Source organism: Perna viridis, chromosome 15 (assembly GCF_037379345.1).
Source record: "Perna viridis isolate PV_CMFRI_1.1 ecotype Kerala chromosome 15, ASM3737934v1, whole genome shotgun sequence".
In the NCBI taxonomy this organism is placed as follows: domain Eukaryota; kingdom Metazoa; phylum Mollusca; class Bivalvia; order Mytilida; family Mytilidae; genus Perna; species Perna viridis.
Window position 1 is genome coordinate 1637605 of NC_142459.1, and position 18722 is coordinate 1656326.

The 18722-nt window shown below is 35.8% G+C and overlaps 1 protein-coding gene across 1 annotated transcript in view; it reads right to left on the reverse strand.

Annotated features, from left to right (window-relative positions):
* The window catches only part of LOC148596488 (uncharacterized), a 23639-nt gene extending 5844 nt beyond the window's left edge, over positions 1–17795 (reverse strand). The window contains exons 1-18 of the mRNA XM_088563769.1: positions 17702–17795; positions 17298–17393; positions 16875–16895; positions 16297–16311; positions 15709–16004; positions 14750–15056; positions 14141–14233; positions 13097–13267; positions 11993–12334; positions 11138–11479; positions 7283–7732; positions 6508–6597; positions 5501–5752; positions 4914–4940; positions 3635–3724; positions 2054–2395; positions 873–1439; positions 51–221 (exon numbers count right to left, since the gene is read on the reverse strand). Of these exons, the coding sequence (XP_088419895.1) occupies positions 51–221; positions 873–1439; positions 2054–2395; positions 3635–3724; positions 4914–4940; positions 5501–5752; positions 6508–6597; positions 7283–7732; positions 11138–11479; positions 11993–12334; positions 13097–13267; positions 14141–14233; positions 14750–15056; positions 15709–16004; positions 16297–16311; positions 16875–16895; positions 17298–17393; positions 17702–17765 (3736 nt within the window). The 5' untranslated portion in view covers positions 17766–17795. The remainder of the gene's footprint in view (positions 1–50; positions 222–872; positions 1440–2053; positions 2396–3634; positions 3725–4913; positions 4941–5500; positions 5753–6507; positions 6598–7282; positions 7733–11137; positions 11480–11992; positions 12335–13096; positions 13268–14140; positions 14234–14749; positions 15057–15708; positions 16005–16296; positions 16312–16874; positions 16896–17297; positions 17394–17701) is intronic.
* Between the last annotated feature and the right edge of the window lie 927 nt (positions 17796–18722).

Consider the following 18722-nt stretch of genomic DNA (forward strand, 5'->3'; position numbering starts at 1 on the left):
GTTAAAAGATTAATCACCACCCAAATTCGTAAATTTAGACTTATTCCTACCTTTGTCTCCTGTTTCGCCTTTGTCACCTTTTTTGCCCTTGTCTCCCACAGCACCTTTAGCGCCTTGTTCGCCCTTGTCTCCCTGTTCTCCCTTGTCTCCTGTATCTCCTTTGTCTCCTTTAGCACCCTTAGCGCCTTGTATCCCGTTTCGTCCGTCTTTACCGTTCGTTCCTATTAAAATGAAATGAAATGTGAGAGAGATTGGTTAAATACAACGAGCACTATCTGCTGTTTCAAGTGATCACGTGATTTCGTTTATATTGCTTTTTTACTACTATTGAAAGATACGAAATTGACAGCCACAGTAACATAATTTTAACATTTGATATCTATATTTCGGCATAAACTATGATAAATTCATATTAATGTTTTCCAATACTCACGCCTTTTTTCAGATAGGATTATTTCATTGGTAAAAGTAGCCCAGTAAAAACAGGCGTGACTTAAAGTTCATGACTTTGTTAATTGATCAGGTGATAGGATAAGATGAAATAAAACCGGCGGCAGTCTTTTTTCTAACAGTGAACATATTGTCATACAAAATTATAACGTGGCAGTCCAGCTGTATACTTATTAATAAAAGATGGCGCTGAAAATGATAAACAAGAAAACCAGAAAGCAGTGAAACAAGAATAGCAACTAAACAAACAAACAAACAAACAATCGAAATTCAAAATCAGTAGACAGCACTTGCAAAATGCAACAAAACATGTATCCACACAATGACACGTTCTAATCATTTCGGTTACAGCAAGTATGATACAGGTAAATTTGCTCATTCGATGTGATAAGCAACCGCACACAGTTACAAGTATACTCTACCTTTGTCTCCTTGTTCTCCTTTCTCTCCTTTGTCTCCCTGCATTCCTTTGTCTCCTCTTCCTCCTTTAGCACCATCGTCTCCTTTCATTCCCTTTAATCCTCGTATTCCCTGGTCTCCTTGCATGCCCTTGTCACCACGATCTCCCTTTGCACCTTTAGCTCCGTCAAATCCATTTGCTCCAGCTTCTCCCTTGTCCCCTCTGTCTCCCTGTTCTCCTTTGTCTCCACGTGAACCCTTTTCTCCGGGGATTCCATTCTTACCGTCAGATCCCGTTGCTCCTTTATCGCCACGGTCACCCTTATCTCCTTTTTTACCTTTCTTGCCATCTTTGCCATTGTCCCCCCTTTCTCCTTTCCGTCCTCGGTCTCCCATATCTCCCTTGTCTCCTTTTTCTCCTTTTGATCCTTTGATTCCACGAACTCCCTTAGGTCCATGTGGACCAATGGGTCCTTGATCACCCTGGACACCCTGATCTCCGCGGGTTCCTTTAGCACCCTTTGCCCCTTGTTTACCCACGGCACCTGTATCTCCACGATCCCCTTTAAGACCCTTATCTCCTTGGTCTCCTGTAATGAAAAAAAGAAAATAAAAAGACCAAGTTAAGGTGTCTTATAATATATGCTACAATTTTGCACAATAAGTGCATTTTCTTATTTCTTTGATTTCCGAAGTCGGTTATGTATTGATTATGAATTTTGCGTACCTTGATTTAAATGACATGAAATGAAATAAAACACTCATTTTCATCAATAAGGAAAAAATAAAAAAAAGATAAAAATATGAAAAAAAAATCTGCCACGCATATGCAGTTATAGTCACGTGCAACTGCCCCGTAGGAATTCAATGGTTGAATAAAATGCTCAATTCTTCAATTGACCTAGCTACACGAAGGGGAAAACTGTGGAACGAAATTCGCAATGACTTTACTATTCATTTTGTAAATTTTTCGTACATTTGTTGTTACAATCGAACCCGTCTTCACTACCATTTTTTTAATTTCAGAACGAATGATATATTCCATACTACCCAGTTTTGGGTATTTACATTCATCGTCTGAATATAGCTGAAATATTGCTGCTCGGACGTTAAACCCCAACAAACAAACAAAAAAACTATTATTCCATTGAAAAACGAAGATATGTGGGTGCAGGTAGATTTTGCGTTTATATATGAGAGTTACCTTTCTCTCCTTTGGGACCTGGCTCTCCTGGTTTGCCATTCTTGCCTGGGTTGCCATGGGGACCTTGGTCACCTGGGACTCCCTTATCCCCTTGTACACCTTTAATACCCTGGTCTCCTTGGGCCCCTTTCTCGCCTTGTTCTCCCTGATCCCCTTTTTGACCTTTAGCACCATCAGCTCCGGTTTCTCCTCTGGCTCCCTTTGGTCCTTGTCCTCCTTGTTCTCCTGGAGAACCAGGATCTCCTGTTTCTCCTTTATCTCCTGGTGGTCCTTTGGGTCCTTGTTCTCCTGGCTTGCCTTTGTCTCCTTGGTCTCCTTTTGGTCCCTTTTCTCCTTGCATACCTATAAATGTAATACAAATCATATTAGATAAATTTTAGGACACTTTACAAGATTAAAACATATTTGACAGTTAATGACAATTTTAAAGTTTCAATCCATATAATTCACTGTCTCTAGTAGAAGTTGTTATTGACCTAGAAAAAAAAACCAACTGATCAATCGATGCTTTTTTTTAATCTACAAACATAAAATATTTTTGTGACTATAGACCTTTCTCTTTACAAATTCGTATTCTTGAGAAAGAGTAATCAAGGGAACCAATGTTCTAGCGGAAATCCAAAGAAAGTAATCTAGGGACAAAGACCAAAAATGGAAAACAGACATACACAACAAAGAATATTAAGTAACTAAAATAATATATACAAAGTAACAAAAGCAAATGAGCAACTCGGACCCCACTAAAAACTGGGTAGGGTAAACGTCCTCTGCTTTTCTAGAAACACCCGCCGAGTTGCCCCTAAGAAGTCAAGTCCGGAGTGGACGAATGGGGAAAGGAAAATTATGACACGATGAACAAATCACTGTTCATGGAGCAGATGGATACACCTTATCTTAAACCAAATCTTGCAAAGAACGATAACTCCTGCAATCACAACCTTTAAATGCGACCATCAAATTGCAAATTAGACTTATAATTTGGTCTGTAACTTTTCTGAGTTAGAAATAAACATCAATTTGGTTGTTTTTTTTCACATGTATGAGTAACTATTGTCTGATATCAATCGGAACTTCTCAGTCTTTCTCCCTACATAGAAGAAAAACTTTGGAGAAACTGGGCGCAGTTTGTCCGATCCGATTCTAAAATTATAATTAAATTTGTTGATTTTTTAAGCTCATTCCTTTCTATCAAAATTCTTGAAACATTTATAGCTCTTTATTTCTTGAGATATATAACGAGAAATATTCCTTGATCTTTTACCTCAAGGTCAAAATTATAGGTTTTCTTAAGATGGATTCTTTCAACAAATTTAATTAAAATTTTTGTACCGGATCAGACAAATTCCGCATAGCGCCATCTGGTTGATAAAACTACTTTATTTGCATATCACTACAGTTCAGGCAATTTCTATAGAAGAAATATATGATATTTTCAAAACTGATTGAAAACACATTGAATTTCTATAAAAATCAAGAAATTTTATTTGAATGCCGTAAAATAGATTAGTAAAAAAAAACCATTTCATTCATATGGTCTATTTAAAAAGTATAAAGAAATTTTATTTGAACGGTCTAACTTACCTTTCATCCCCTTCTTGCCTGGTGGACCTTGTTCTCCCTGTATTCCTTTAGCTCCTTGGTCTCCTCTGGACCCCTTAGCACCTTGTTCGCCTGAATAATAATAAAAAAAATGGGGTTAGCACAAGGAGTCTGATAATCTTTCTTAAACTTGGCTTAAGCAGTCCGGTAAATTTTTCTAAGTCTACGACCGCAAAGACCGGCAAACTTTCCAAGCTTTTCCCGAACAACCAGCACTCTTGTTGGACTCAATCAGAGAAGCACATAACATTTTCTTAGAAACCCCATAATCTTACTCTTGTTTAACCTGAGGAATGCGACATCTTTCTTAGAACTGTTCTCAGTGTAATGAATTTCGAAAATTCATACTGTGAAATAAATTCGGTAATTTCACTCTCGGACTTTCTCCCGCCAAAACTTTGATATCAATCTGCCTATCACAGAATTTCAAATTCAAGCTGAAAATATCGATGAATTATAAAGAAAATGTGTATAATTCATAAGATAATCAGCTTGTTATTAGGAATAGCTAAAATATGATCACTCGTGCCCAAAACGCTTGAGGATTTAACTCGTGCGCGGAACAAGTTCTGCACATTCGTGAAATCTAGACGTTTTATCAGCACTCGTGATCATATTTTGGTTATTCACTCTTTCCAATTATTTATCGAATTAATGGTGAAACCAATCCCCTCAAAACCTACAGCCTTAATGTCTATGTGAAATATTCAAAGCAGTTGTGATATGACAAAAAAAAAGATTGTTTCAAACAAATGGTTAAAATATCATTAAAATACAAGTTATTTTTGCTCAAAGAAAACAAGTTTGTTTATGAAAAAAAATGACCCCCAACCACACAGAAAATAAAATTGTTGTTGCCTAAATACATCATCACATATCTTTATTTTAGGTTGATGTTGTGTGTTTCCTTTCCGGAACTACTTCCGGATTTCGTGTATGAAGGAATTGTGCTGGAATTGAAATCCAGACTTAACATTGTTCTACTTTTTAAAAACTTACCTTTTAAAAAACAAAACAACACTTTAAATAACATACATTTTTATAAATTTCAATATCAGTTTGTTTTCAACGAAAACAGATGTATTGAATTTGGCATTTTCTTTGCTGTTGTATTTTTATAAATTATTTCAAGTTCCATTTCATGCCTACGCAGCTTGAAAATTAACAATATCAGAACGGTCTACTCTGTATCAATATCAAGGTGACCACGCCCTCGCCACGCCCTCGCCTCGCCCACGAGGCAAATATAAACAAAACATACCTGTTGACCCTTGCTCTCCTGGATCACCTGTAATACAAATTTAGGAGTTTCGAATGAACCAGATTTAAACAGAATCAAAGTTACTGGTTTTGTCTTGTTAACATTTCAGTACTATATAAAATATGAGCATGCAACTACACATTGAAATAACAATCACAATCAGTCTGTCTTGTTCTGTAGTATTCTCTCGGAGTAGGAACCATTAAGCTAAATTGCCTGACCCTACCCACCTCTCCTTATTTCAAGTGGCAATCAAAATTTGTCGACCCCATTATCCTTGTTTCCGATCCCATTTTTTTCATTTTATCACCCATTTCATGTTCATCGCATGAAAATAGCTAAAATATTGCTGCTTGGGCGTTAAACCCCAACAATCAATTAATCAATCAATCAATCAACCCATCTTCCAACATTAATAGCTCAGATCCTTTATTGTTGTTAAATTATGAGTAAAATATAAAAAAAAAATGTTATTGTAAAACTGTAAAAGGCATAATCACATTTAGATTATTAAAATAAATACAAATGTATCAATATTTATAACTACGGTCTCTTAAATGTTTCACCTGTCCCATTTAGTAACATACCTGCTACTCCCTTAGGGCCTTGATCTCCGATCGGGCCTTGATCTCCCGGAACGCCCTTTTCACCAGGTTTGCCTGGGTCTCCCTGTGGTCCTTTGTCTCCTCTGTGGCCTTTGTCTCCTGGTTTTCCCTTTGCTCCTTCTTCTCCTTTATCTCCTTTGTCACCCTTATCTCCTTGTTTGCCCTGATCTCCCTGTTTGCCCTTCTCCCCTGGTGGGCCTCTTGGTCCTTTTTTGCCCTGATCGCCGACGGCTCCTTTTGTACACAAAAAAAATCAGAAAGTTTCCATGAAAAATAGAGATTACTGTCTTTATACTGCGAGAGGGGGCTCAAACCCCCAGTCCTTTTGTCATGCCTCTAAATTGAATTAATCGCAAGGTTCACTCCGGTCACAAATCTTGTTTTATCATACTTTTTTTAAAGATAAAAAAAATGATGTATTTTAACTTAAAAAATATAAACTTTAATTGAATCGTATCTTGTAGATGCGTAGAAACTCTTTTATCAGAAAGCCACTCGGGCAATTATACGTGTAGATAAATAAACGAAACCACAAAAGCACAGTTTACAACGTGGAGTTTGACTTCTACGTAACGGAAAGCTCTCTTTTCCACACGTTTTGTATAATTTTAGAATAAGGATTCAATAGAATCTGTCTTATTCGAACCCAGGATGAACTGCCCATTTATCTGGATCATTAACTTATTACTTCCTGTTACATGTCCGTCAGTTTTATTGCATTTAGAACTAGTGTAAAATAAATACCTGTATACTCGCCTTTACCAAGCAAAATACACAAAATACACAAAAGTTGTTCGGTTAAAACAGATTGTTTGAAGGGATTCTTGATTATTCATTTATATGTACAAAGAACACATACCTTTATCTACAGTCTCTCCCTTGTCTCCTTTTTCACCTTTAGCTCCCTGTATATATAACACATACCTTCATCTCCAGTTTCTCCCTTGTCTCCTTTTTCACCTTTAGCTCCCTGTATATAGAACACATACCTTTATCTCCAGTTTCTCCCTTGTCTCCTTTTTCACCTTTAGCTCCCTGTTCTCCTGTTTTCCCTGATATCCCCTGGATTCCTTGGTCACCTGTAAAAATAATGTCTTCGTATCCAATATTCTTAATCGATAAAACCATTTTATCAAGTTTTTTTTTAACTCGAGGGATTGGTTCGCTTTGACATCACGTGACATCCATGATGATTAACCGTGGTAACCTAACCGATGTAGCTTACAACCTCGCATTTCATTTGAAAACTGTTATAGCAACCGTAGAATGTAAGGCTGCTCTGGGGGCATTGATGTCCGGAATCACTTTTCTATATTGAATAATCTTTTAGAATTGAAGTATTAAAAATATTCCACTTGGTGGACCAATTAAATAATTGAAATACGAAACATAGTACTACAATGATCACACAGTTTACCAAATAAAATCTTAATAATCAGATTTGTGTAACAAAATGAAAATATGCGTCGACTATTTTCTTTTAAAGATATTACTTGTTTAGCAATACCAATGCCTTTTTCAACAGTTGATAATTGCATTCACTGTGCATAGCATTTAAACTTACTGATTTACTTGAGTAAACGGCCTTATACATGATGTTTCATGATTCGATGAAACACTTTTCTAGCTATTTATATATTAACAAAGCCCACATATATTGATCACTGTATACTAGTACTTGGTCCAACTTTGAGACCCCAGGTTTTTCCCCACATTTTGGAGATGAAATACAGTCAACACTATGTAAGTTGTAAACACACATACCTCGTTGGCCCTTTTGTCCTTGATCTCCTGTTTCTCCCTTTGTCCCAACTGGTCCTATCTTACCATCTTTGCCATCTTTACCGGGATCTCCTCTGTCCCCTTTCACTCCTTTCGGTCCACGGTCTCCCTTTTCACCCTTAGGTCCCGGTTTTCCGTCTTTGCCCGGATCTCCAACTTTGCCCTTGTCTCCTGTCTCTCCCTTCATTCCTTTAAAACCAGTCATGCCAATATCACCTGTTTCGCCCTTGTCGCCCCGTTCACCTTTAGCTCCCTTTTTCCCCTTGGCTCCCTGTTCGCCTGGGTCACCGCGATCTCCTTTCTTTCCGGGAACTCCTTGATCTCCTATAGATCCTTTCGCGCCTTTGGTTCCTTGTTTGCCTTGGTCTCCTTGTACACCTTTATCTCCTGTTTCACCTTTATCGCCTTTTTCGCCCTTCTTACCATGGTCACCTAAAATCGTTTTGTAGATACTGTATGTAAAGTTTGACATGATAAGGGACGGATCAGATAATTTATAGAGTAGGAGAGATCCAGGCTGCCAAAACTTATTTCCCCACATTTTACACAATGTTTATTTAAGAAAATCTTTTTGACCCTTTTATATACTGAAAAACCTGCTGAAAAATACAAATGTTTTCTGCGTATGTTAATTCGAGTTAAGTGTTAAGTGGATAAGTATTACATAGCCAGCTTAAATTATTAAACAAAGTTTGTCTTCCGACTATATATAAAGGACAATGAAAGAGGTAGGGATCAATATCTTCCATGTTAGTACCACATCTACATAGCGGATCTGTAGTGATATTTACTCGGTGCAGGTCATAATTTAGAAACGATGCAGAATATCTTAGTTGGGTTATCAGTATATTTAGCTTTCTAGGCCCGTATTTTGGTACAATGGATCGGTCCTTTTTCCTAGTTAAAACCAACTTAAATTTGGATACTGAATCAATCTTTCTTATTGTAATGTATAGATTGTTCCATTTCTTAACAGTAGCTGGAAGGAAGGATTCCCTTGTAACTAACAATCTACAATACAGCAATAAAATTCCCTCCCTGTTTTGCAATGGATCGTTGGAAATTGATTGTACCTTACGTGGAACAAGATTACACAAATATTCAGGAGCATGCATTATTCGATGTTATAGAGCATTTGTAATTTTCTACGTTTTCGACGTTCTTGTAGTGTCTCCCATTTCACTTCTTTATACATGTTTTCAATTTTTGTAAACACCGGTAATCCAGTTACAATTCTTGCCGCCTCCGTTTGGATTTGCTCTAATTTTCAAATGAGTGAAGCATTACAGTTGTCCCATACTTCAGGGGCATATTCTAATAATGGTCGAATATAAGATAAATATAGTTTTTCTAAAATGTTACGATTCAGTTGAAATTCAAATTTTCGTAATACGTTAAGATACTTTTTGCGCTAGCTATTATACATGTATTTTCAATATTCAAGGACCATTTTGCATCACTAGTAAATGTTGTGCCTAAGTGTTTATGATGATGTTTTATTGGAATTTCAACTCCATTTAAAGAAAAATAAAACATCGGTATTTCGATATTTGAAAATAACATAATCTCAGTTTTTTCAGCATTAAAAGTCATGAGCCAAGTTTTTGCCCATTTATCCAACTCATTTAAATCACGACTAATGACCGTTCTTATTTGCTCACTATCGCGATCTGAGTATTAAATGATGTGTCATCTGCAAAAAGTCTGCTTAAAGAGGTAAGATTTTCAGCTATACCATTAATGAAAACCAAAAATAAAAGAGGTCCAAGTACTTAACCTTGAGGCACACTTGTTGTGAGATTGTTTTCTCACAAGGCTGATGAATTTAGAACGACTTTTTGTTGCCTATCACTCAGATAGCTTTGTAACCATTTCAGAATATCTCCTCGAATTCCATAAGATTTTAGTTTATATATTGATCCTTTGTGGCGTACTTTGTCGAAAGCTTTCGAAAAATCACAAAAAAACAAAGCAATTCATATCTTTTTTTCTCTAGAGAATTCAGAATGCAGTTATACATTTCAAACAACTGGTGGACGGTGGAATGTTTTGGTATAAATCCAGATTGATAACTGCATAAATCCAGATTGATAACTGTATAAATCCAGATTGATAACTGTAAACTAACTTGTTATGAAGATAGTTATAGAAAGTTTTAAACACAACCCTTTCCATTACTTTACCAACACAGCTAATTAATGAAATAGGCCTGTAGTTAGACGGTAACGAGGAATCACCCTTTTTTAAATATTGCTATCACATTAGCCATCTTCAAGCAAGATGGAAATTTGCAGAGCTCTAACGATTTGTTAAAAATGATTTTCAATGGGATTGCAATTTTTTTCAGGACATAGTTTCAGCATTTTGTAGCTAATGGTATCGGGACCCGATACTTTATTCGGTTTTAGAATTTGAATAATATCAATAATTTCTTGCCCTTCAATCCTGATACCAAAATATGATTATTTGTTGTACTGGCAAAGTCTGGCAACTTATGATTTTCGTCATTTAATTTTGAAATATAACAAAAATATTTATTCAGAAGAGTACATTTCTCTTCATCTGAATATGCCATTTCACTAAGATTGCTATCATTTATTATATTTAGTAATGGGGGTATGTTATTAGTAGCCTTACTGATTTCAGAAGCATTTTCATTATTTTACGGTATATATTACAAAGTAGAAAAGTTTTTCGCTTGGTACTAATTTCAACCCAAAGCGTTTCGTCAGTTTGGTTTTCTTAAATATTTACTCTTTGTACACGGATATGCTCTTTTACATAAATAACTAAACCACCACCAAAGCTATTGCGATCTCGGCGAATTATAGTATTTGAAAACAATTCAAGATGAACGTCGTCATTTTTTACATTGGGATCTGAGTGAGTTTCGGTGACTGTTAATATATCAAATTACATATGTACATAGTAGGGGCGAGTCCACAAGTATTTAAAAAGGGGTAACAATTCCAAATCTATGAAAGGAGAGAGTTCAAGCTATCATTTGGTGAATACTCAACATTCCGCATTCTGCATCTATTTGATACTTTTCAAAAGAATATATTGTAAGAGGGTGAGGTGAAAATACCCCCCCCCCGGGAATCCGTCACTGTATAGAAGGTGCTGTAGATTCAATACGTAATATTTCAACCTTTCCATACAATTGTAAAATTCTATACTCGAGGCTAGGTCGGACAGCTAAACAAAACCAGGAAGCCAAACGTGTTTTTAAGGATTTTTTCGCTTTTAAATATAAATGCTAGAGAGAATTGAGTACGTTCCATGGAGAAATTGGCCCATGACCAGATTCGTTCATGGTCAGCTCAAAGAGATAAAACAACTAGTAGTTTTAAAAAAAATGTGTTTTCTTCATTATAGTTGCTCAATGTTTAAAATTTGATCGTGAAATAAACATAAAAGTCACGCCACAAAGATGTCAACAATTGCTGCTATTTTGATGAAATCACATTGTCTCGTACAGAATTTTAAATTATAATAAGACATGCTTCAAAGATCTTTAGAAAAATCATGATAAAAATGTGATAAACACATGACCAACACTTCCTGCATCATATAGAGGGCGTCTATACAAAAATGTGTATCGTAATTTTAACCTTCGCTATCGATTTGTGCGAAACAATGTGGCATAAATAGCCAGCTCATGGTAAAACAATGATAAAATGGAGTTTCCGTGATTTATTTTTTAATTGCATCATGGTACTGAATTAATCCATAATAATGAAATGTTGGTAACTCATCAAATGCTGAATATACCATTTAGACTCTGATCGTTTTTTAGAGAAAAAAGTCATGTGTGCATTCGCATCGAATATTTACCTGTGTCTCCCTTTTCTCCTTTTGCACCAGTTTCTCCTTGAAGTCCTTGAGCACCTTGATCGCCAGTGTCACCTTTTTCACCCTTCTTGCCATCTTTACCATCACCCCCTTTAGCGCCCTTGTCGCCTCTATCACCTTTAAGTCCCTTAATTCCTTGTTCTCCTGGATTTCCATTTTTACCGTTCTCACCAGTTGGTCCTTGGTCACCACGATTACCCTTAAGACCTTTGGCCCCTTGATCACCTGTCTGTCCCTTAAGGCCCTGTTGGCCTCTTTCGCCCTGGTCCCCTTTGTCTCCCTTGGCGCCTTTTTTGCCTTTGATGCCCTGCATTCCCTGGTCACCTATTTAAAAATTACAAAACAAAGCATGTTATAGTATTTATAAACAAATCTATATGTGGTTAAAAAGAGGCCCAGGAAGCCTGACCTGACAGGAATTCAAACACAATATCTAGGAAATCTGACTGGAATTATTAAAAAAAGGCCCAGGAATTCTAATTCACGTGTCTTATTACTATGATGAACTAAAACTACTTTTTAACTTCTTAAATGGCCAGCCAACTTGCATTTCCTTTTTATACTTCACTGTTGATTTCATAAGAATGATATCTGATCATGCACTACGCTACACTTTCACTAGATATTTTTTCAAATGTAAATGCAGTTTTGTTAAAAATAATGTAATCTCCTTTCCGTATATTTAGCGGAGAACTTGGAGACAGAATGCAAGTAGCAAAATTTCAAAGAGAAGCACAGACGTCACATATAGAAACATAGCTAATGACCCGGTGGAGCGATGTACTGTTAGGACCTAGAAAAGAGGTCCATGAAAAGGGTTTTAAATATTTAATTTACCTATTTCTCCTTTCTTTCCCTTATCTCCTGTATCCCCTTTATCTCCCTTCTCTCCCTTAGGTCCTTGTTCTCCTTGAGCACCACCTTCTCCCTGGTCTCCTTTGACGCCCATTTCTCCTTGTTCTCCTTTCATGCCTTTGTCTCCCTGTTCACCCTTTGTGCCTTGATCTCCCTGTGCCCCTTTATCTCCCTTTTCTCCTTTTTTTCCATCTGGCCCTTGATCTCCTGGAGGTCCATCTGGGCCAGGGTTTCCTCTATTTCCCTTCATTCCCTTGTCTCCTGTGTCCCCCTTTTCACCTTTCAAGCCTTGTTTTCCTGGATCTCCTCGTGGCCCCTTGTCTCCTATTTAAAACGAAGAGTGAAACGCTGTTAAGCTGAACAGGAAAATTAAATCATTAGTTTAGCCTAAATTACAAGTAATTACCACTCAATGTTTCCAATAGGATTGGCAAGTCTCGTAACGTGACCCTCATGGGTTTTAACTCTGCTTACATTTTTTCTCTTCAGGTGTTCTATAAGCCATGCTTTAAAACCAAAGTCTCCTTTCAAGCTAGATTTAGACAGTTTAATTTTGGAATTAACAATAATTTTGCATAAGCAGTTTCGAAAGGTACATGTATTGTGGTGAGAGTTACAAATATCATGGAATGTGCTCTCCGGTCCCTGAAAAGTATTGAAATCCGAAGACATGCGTTTTATTGTTTACTTCCGGGACCACGAAACGCTGCATTGCAATGCAAAATCTTCTACTTCTTGCCTTATTTAACACTTTTATCACGAAGAATAATATGTTAGTTATTTTTGGTCGGTATTTTACACAAGAAGATGTTTTCATTTTAATATTGAACTCAACGTTCTATAAAAAGTATAAGTTTCCATGCATTTGAATTGTATACTAGGACCCATTCTCGTGAAACCACAGAGTCACGTGACGAGAACCACATACCTTATTCTATTGACTCTTTTTTAGCCACTAGAAGAAAGACTGAAAGAATATTATTGTGTTTCAATAACACTTCAACGATGTAAAGCAATGATATGTATGATCTTACATCTCATATTAATCCCCCTTAATAATTCTTATTAAGAAAACTTATTTCATACCTTTGGCTCCGTCTGGTCCTTTCCCACCTCTGTCTCCTCTGTCTCCTTTTGGTCCTTTTTCACCTCTTGCCCCCTTTTGTCCCATCTTCCCATCAGGACCAGGATCTCCGCGGACTCCCTTGATGCCTTGGAGACCTCTATCTCCAGTGTCTCCTTTCATTCCCTTTTGACCTGCAAAATTCAAAATTTAAAAAATCCTGACTAAAAATAAGACAGCAGTACAAATACAAAAAACTACATATCAATCTTTCAAAATTTCGTTATAACTTCTTCATTTACAGGTACGTTCATTGGGACTTCTTTATTTAATTTTCAGTAATTAGTGGATTCGCCAGTGTATTCTTGCCCTAACAATATTGGATTGAAGACTTTTTTATCGTTCGGTATATTATTTTTTCACTCTTGTTCATGGAATACAGGTAAACTATTAAATAGGAAATTACAGAAAATGTTTTTTATTATTTTACTACGTTTAATGGACATGGCTTTTTATGAACAACTCGGCCGGTGTTTCTAGAAAGGCAGAGACGCTTACCCTACCGGTGCACCTGACTACTAGACAAAAACCTTTAATAAAAACCTTGTACCGAGCAATGAATTTTATGATATTTTTTTTATTTTTTCCATGAATCTTTGCAATAGAAATTAGTTAATAAATGAATTTGATAAAAAAAATATATATGTAAACTTAAGCGTTCCTCGCTTACTCTACTGGTGCACCAGGTCCACGCTCCCAGTTTTTTTAGTGGAGTCCGAGTTACTCATTTGCTTTTGTTACTTTGTATGTAAGATTTTAGTTACTTTATGTTCTTTGTTGTGTTTGTTGGTTTTCCATGTCTGGTCTTTGTCCCTGGATGACATTCTTTTGATTCCCGCTATAGACTTGGTTCCCTTAATTACGCTTTCATTTTCTGACAATCTAGTACGTGATTTTAAGGATGAAACTGTACACAATATCCCGTGTTTGAAGAAATTTATTTCAAAATCAAGTCTATAATACCGGATACTTATTCCTAATATTCAAAACTGATTTAGTTCACGTACCTTGAAGTCCGGTGGTTCCAGGATATCCTGGGTCCCCTCTTTGTCCTTTTGGTCCTCTTGGTCCCTGTGGACCCTGACCACCTGTTCCACATGCTAAACAGAAGTAAACAAGTTATTAAGTAGACCAACATTGACCACATTTCCTTGGTATACAAAGTATTTCAAATTTTGCTCCACGATTTTACTTAAGGAGTTAGATTTAGGGTAAAGGGGGCATAGCTCTTACAAATCATTGGAGTGTTGGTGTAATGCATTTTACATCAGTATCAATAAACATCAAAGTGACTTTGATTTATTTCATTCTATTTCAACTGAAAGCTTGATAGGCTTTGGTGAAATTGAATATGATGCAAACATACCACTGATTTCAAGAGTTATGTCGCTTACTCCAGGTCTACCTCATCAAGTATAACATGCTTAACTAACGAGTAAAAATAAGACCTTTTTCATATTGGATTGTAAAGTGACTCACTATTAATAATGTGATATCCACTGTAGAGTCACAATCGGAATTCATACAACGATTATCTTGACAAGTATTGGGTGAAACATGGCATTATCTCTTTTATCATTAAGGCTTCAATACAGTAGTGGCATAATTCAACCTACCGTTACATGTGACAGCCACGATAGAATCCAGGATACTCTCTAAGTTTGAGAAACTGTTTACACTGAAGACGTAGCTCTGTTGACTTGCGATTTGCTGAAGTTGATTCAGATTAAAGTTTTGTCCGACTCCGATGGCAATAATGGTTACACCGTTCGGGGGCATAGCCTTTAGTTGAGCGGCAGCGCTTTGTGGGTCTGGCTGTCCGTTGTTTTGTCCGTCAGTCAATAGGATGACGATTCGTCTTGCATCGTTTCTTGCATTAGGTTTTCCGTTCTTTGTCAACACGTAGCTGTTATCTTTGACAAACTGGAAATTTAAAGATAATGGTATGACAAAAAGTAATTTGCTCTTATTTACAGTAAAACCTGCGTAAACCGAGGCCCTTTCGGAATGCCTTCTGCGTACGGTTTTCTTTTTTTTTTTGTAGAATATGCATCATGACTATACATTTAACTAAGTCTACATGCCTGCTCACTTTTTCTAAAAAAAGATAAACAAAAGTAAACAAAAACAGTTTCAAGAAGATAGACAACGAACAGTTAATAGAACCAATACCAAACACAAACATAAACAAAATGAAAGAAAAAAATGAAAAAGAAAAAAAAAGACCCACTCTGTGTCTCAGAGTTTGCATCAATAGGTCGACATGTATAAAGCTGGGCCAGATGCACCGGAAGGGTAGGACATGGAACAATAGGTCATTCATACAAATTCTTCCAAAAAGTTTTTAACCCAGCATAAATACATTTAGGATATGTCAAAAAAATTGAGACTTTGTATTGGTCGTTTTTTTTCTCAGAACTGACACATTTTTTTAACGTTTATCATAGGATCTCTATATATTTCTCGCTCAAGTTATATAAAAAAAAAGGAACGTCCTCTCTCCATCGGCCTGGAAGTGTCAAGGACGATGACCAGACTATATATTCTCACGAGACTTTGAGACTACTGTCCGTACCTCTAATCCAAGACCTATCCTTGTAGAACCTCCGTTTGTTGGAACAATGTCATTGTCTATACCGGCCTGTATGGTTGACTTGGAGTCATACTTATTGAGTGGGAAATGCTCCTTTACACCACTTGAGAAACAGACGCCAGAAAACTGCATACCCTTTTGGCCAAAAACAGTGAATTTGCCAACTATATCTTTCATGAATTTCTTCATGTCAACATAGTTCTGTGGGTTTTGTCCGACGCTGCCAGAATCGTCAAACAGGAAGACGACGTCGGCTTTAGCAGTACATTGCTTGTTTTCTGAAATAGAGATGAAAAAGATAAAACTGTAGTAAAAAAACCCCAAAAGTTTCATAACTAACTATTTTATGGCATGTATATTGGGATTTAATGCTGAATTCTGATATGCAAATTAGTTTTATTATCGTTTTTTGTTTTTTTTTGTTTTTGTTTTTTTTTTTTAGGTTTTGTTACGATTATCAACCCAAATGGTTGATATTTCTATAAACAGCGGATAAATTCTTGTTCGATGAGAGTTGAACCTGGTGATGTATGTACAAATGCATGTTTTTCGTGGCACTCAAATACTTACTGTATCCATAGAAATCTGTGGAAAGGAAAGAAAGTAAAATTATCTATTTACCATTTAAAGCAAAGCAATTAACTAGTAGTATAATATCGTTGAAGAAAAGGAAAAAAGAAGACCATCATAGAACAGTTTTATTTGCATAGATTTGCATAGATCAATGAGTTTTAAATGGTGACTAAAACGCCATTTTATTTCAAAGCCGATGAATTTAGCTTATGAGGTGAGTTTATGCAAAATATCAATGTTATAAAATACAAAAACAAAAACATACAAAAAACAAAAACAAAAACAAAACAAAAAACAAAAAAGACAAACAAACAAACAAAAAAAAACAACACAAAAAAAATCATGTTAATATTACAATATTGCAAATTTCGATATGCTACATGTATGAACGTGTATCGAGAAATTACTTTTTACCAGCAGCATTATACATGTAATCATATTATTATGAAGATCTAAATCCCAAAACTAATTGTATACAAAAATTGTATTATAAATAATATCGTGCAAGTGTATTTTAATGATCGTAGGCGGAAATGGGAAGAAGGTCCACAGAACAACCGGAAGAACAGACTTACATTGATGTCCATGGTACCATGCTGAAAACATAATAGAAATATCGTTTTAAGTTGGTAGGTGCTGTTGTTTAAATCCTGAAATGGCTTGAAAAAAAATTAATTAAAATTACATAAAATTTGTAAAATATTCTTGTATAATTTGAAAAGTCGGACTGGCTGCAGCGTCTAGAATAAATTTCGAACGTCAGACGCTGTTCGGAGCTCGTGCACAGCTGTTACGTTTGTTTGTTTGTTGGGGTTTAACGTCCGAGCAGCAATATCAGCTGTTACGTGCAATTACATATAACGTAGCAATAGATTTGCTTCTTCGGTGTTTTTTCCCCTGCACCTTGAATAAATAACCTCTTCTATTAGTACTGTCTGAATTTTATATTGATTGCAGCTTAATCGACGAAAATATTTTTAAAATGTTAAACGGCTTACTTGACCAAGATGAAAAAGAGCTCCAGGAAGATTGGCTCGACCATGAAGACTTTGACGACCAAGATGACTGCGAGGAATACGACGACGATTTCCCGACTGTAAATAAAAAGACAAACTTATATAAACAACAGCAACAACAAAAACCAACATAAAAAAAATAGTAAATAAATAAATAAATAAATAAATAAATAAATACAAAAATAAACAAAAGAAAAAAAAACAACTAGTCAAAACAAACAAAAAAATACTTGTGTCAATAAGAAATTAAGCCTCTATGTATCATTCTGTTTCAACAGTTTGTCTGAAATAATTTTTAGAAAAAAAAATTACGATTTTTTTCAGGGAAGGCATTGATCGAAAAAGCAAGTCCCGTAGTAATATCTATGTAGTAATAGCGAACTTACTTGGGCCGGCAAAGCTGCCTTGTGCAAAAACCAATATGGCAGTAATGGCGGCTAAGTACGCCATGTTGGTCAGTACAAGTTTGGAGCAACAACTATCGTAGATTGTTTTATATATGGTATTTATACGAAAGTGCATAGCTTTTGTTCGTAACAGGTGCTCGGTCTTATAAATGCCAATACAATTTCTTGATTTTACGAAAGAAGGAGCCAATTATTCAGGGATAAACAATAGAAAAAAAACAATGTCGGATTAAATTTATGGTAATTTTCAAGTGTTCTGTTTGTTTGTGAGGCCACACAATGGGGATTACATACCATTTAACTTAAAAAACTATATCTACACTTTTTCAAACAGTCAAAAGTTTATGACCCTTATATTGTATGTTGCACTTTGATTAAAGCCATATATGAATAATGCTGACTCTTATAAACGTGTGATCATTAGAACCTAAAGACACGAACGAAAGGCGTGATAGGTTCTACTAAGATCTCAATTTTATGCTTCTTTTTGCAATTTTACCCTTTTGTTTAGGACATCATGAACATGAATGCGTGTCTTTTTTTCTTTTTTATTCTATTATTGATTTCATAGAGAGATTTTGCAAATTGGGTTCAATAAAAAGAGGGAACCCCCCCAAAAAAAAACCAAAACAAAAAACAAAAAAAACGAAACAAAACAAAACAAAAAACAAAAAACAAAAAAAAAAAAAACACAAACAAAAAAAAATCAAAAATACAAACAAACAAACAAACAAAACAAAACAAAACAAAACACACACATCGTGTAACAAAAGCTTTAAGCAAGTAAGCCACAATATGAAAGAAAACCAAAATAATTATAATCACTGAGAAATCAATCAAGTTGTAAAAAAGAGCTTAACTTACCATTTCATCATTGTAGCCACAATATTGTGCAAGTTCAACCAACTTCTCTCCTAAAAAGGAGTAAGGCTTTCAAACCCTGGATCCCCCTGCCAATAATGTGCATATAATAAGTTTGTGCATGCTGATACAGAGAAAC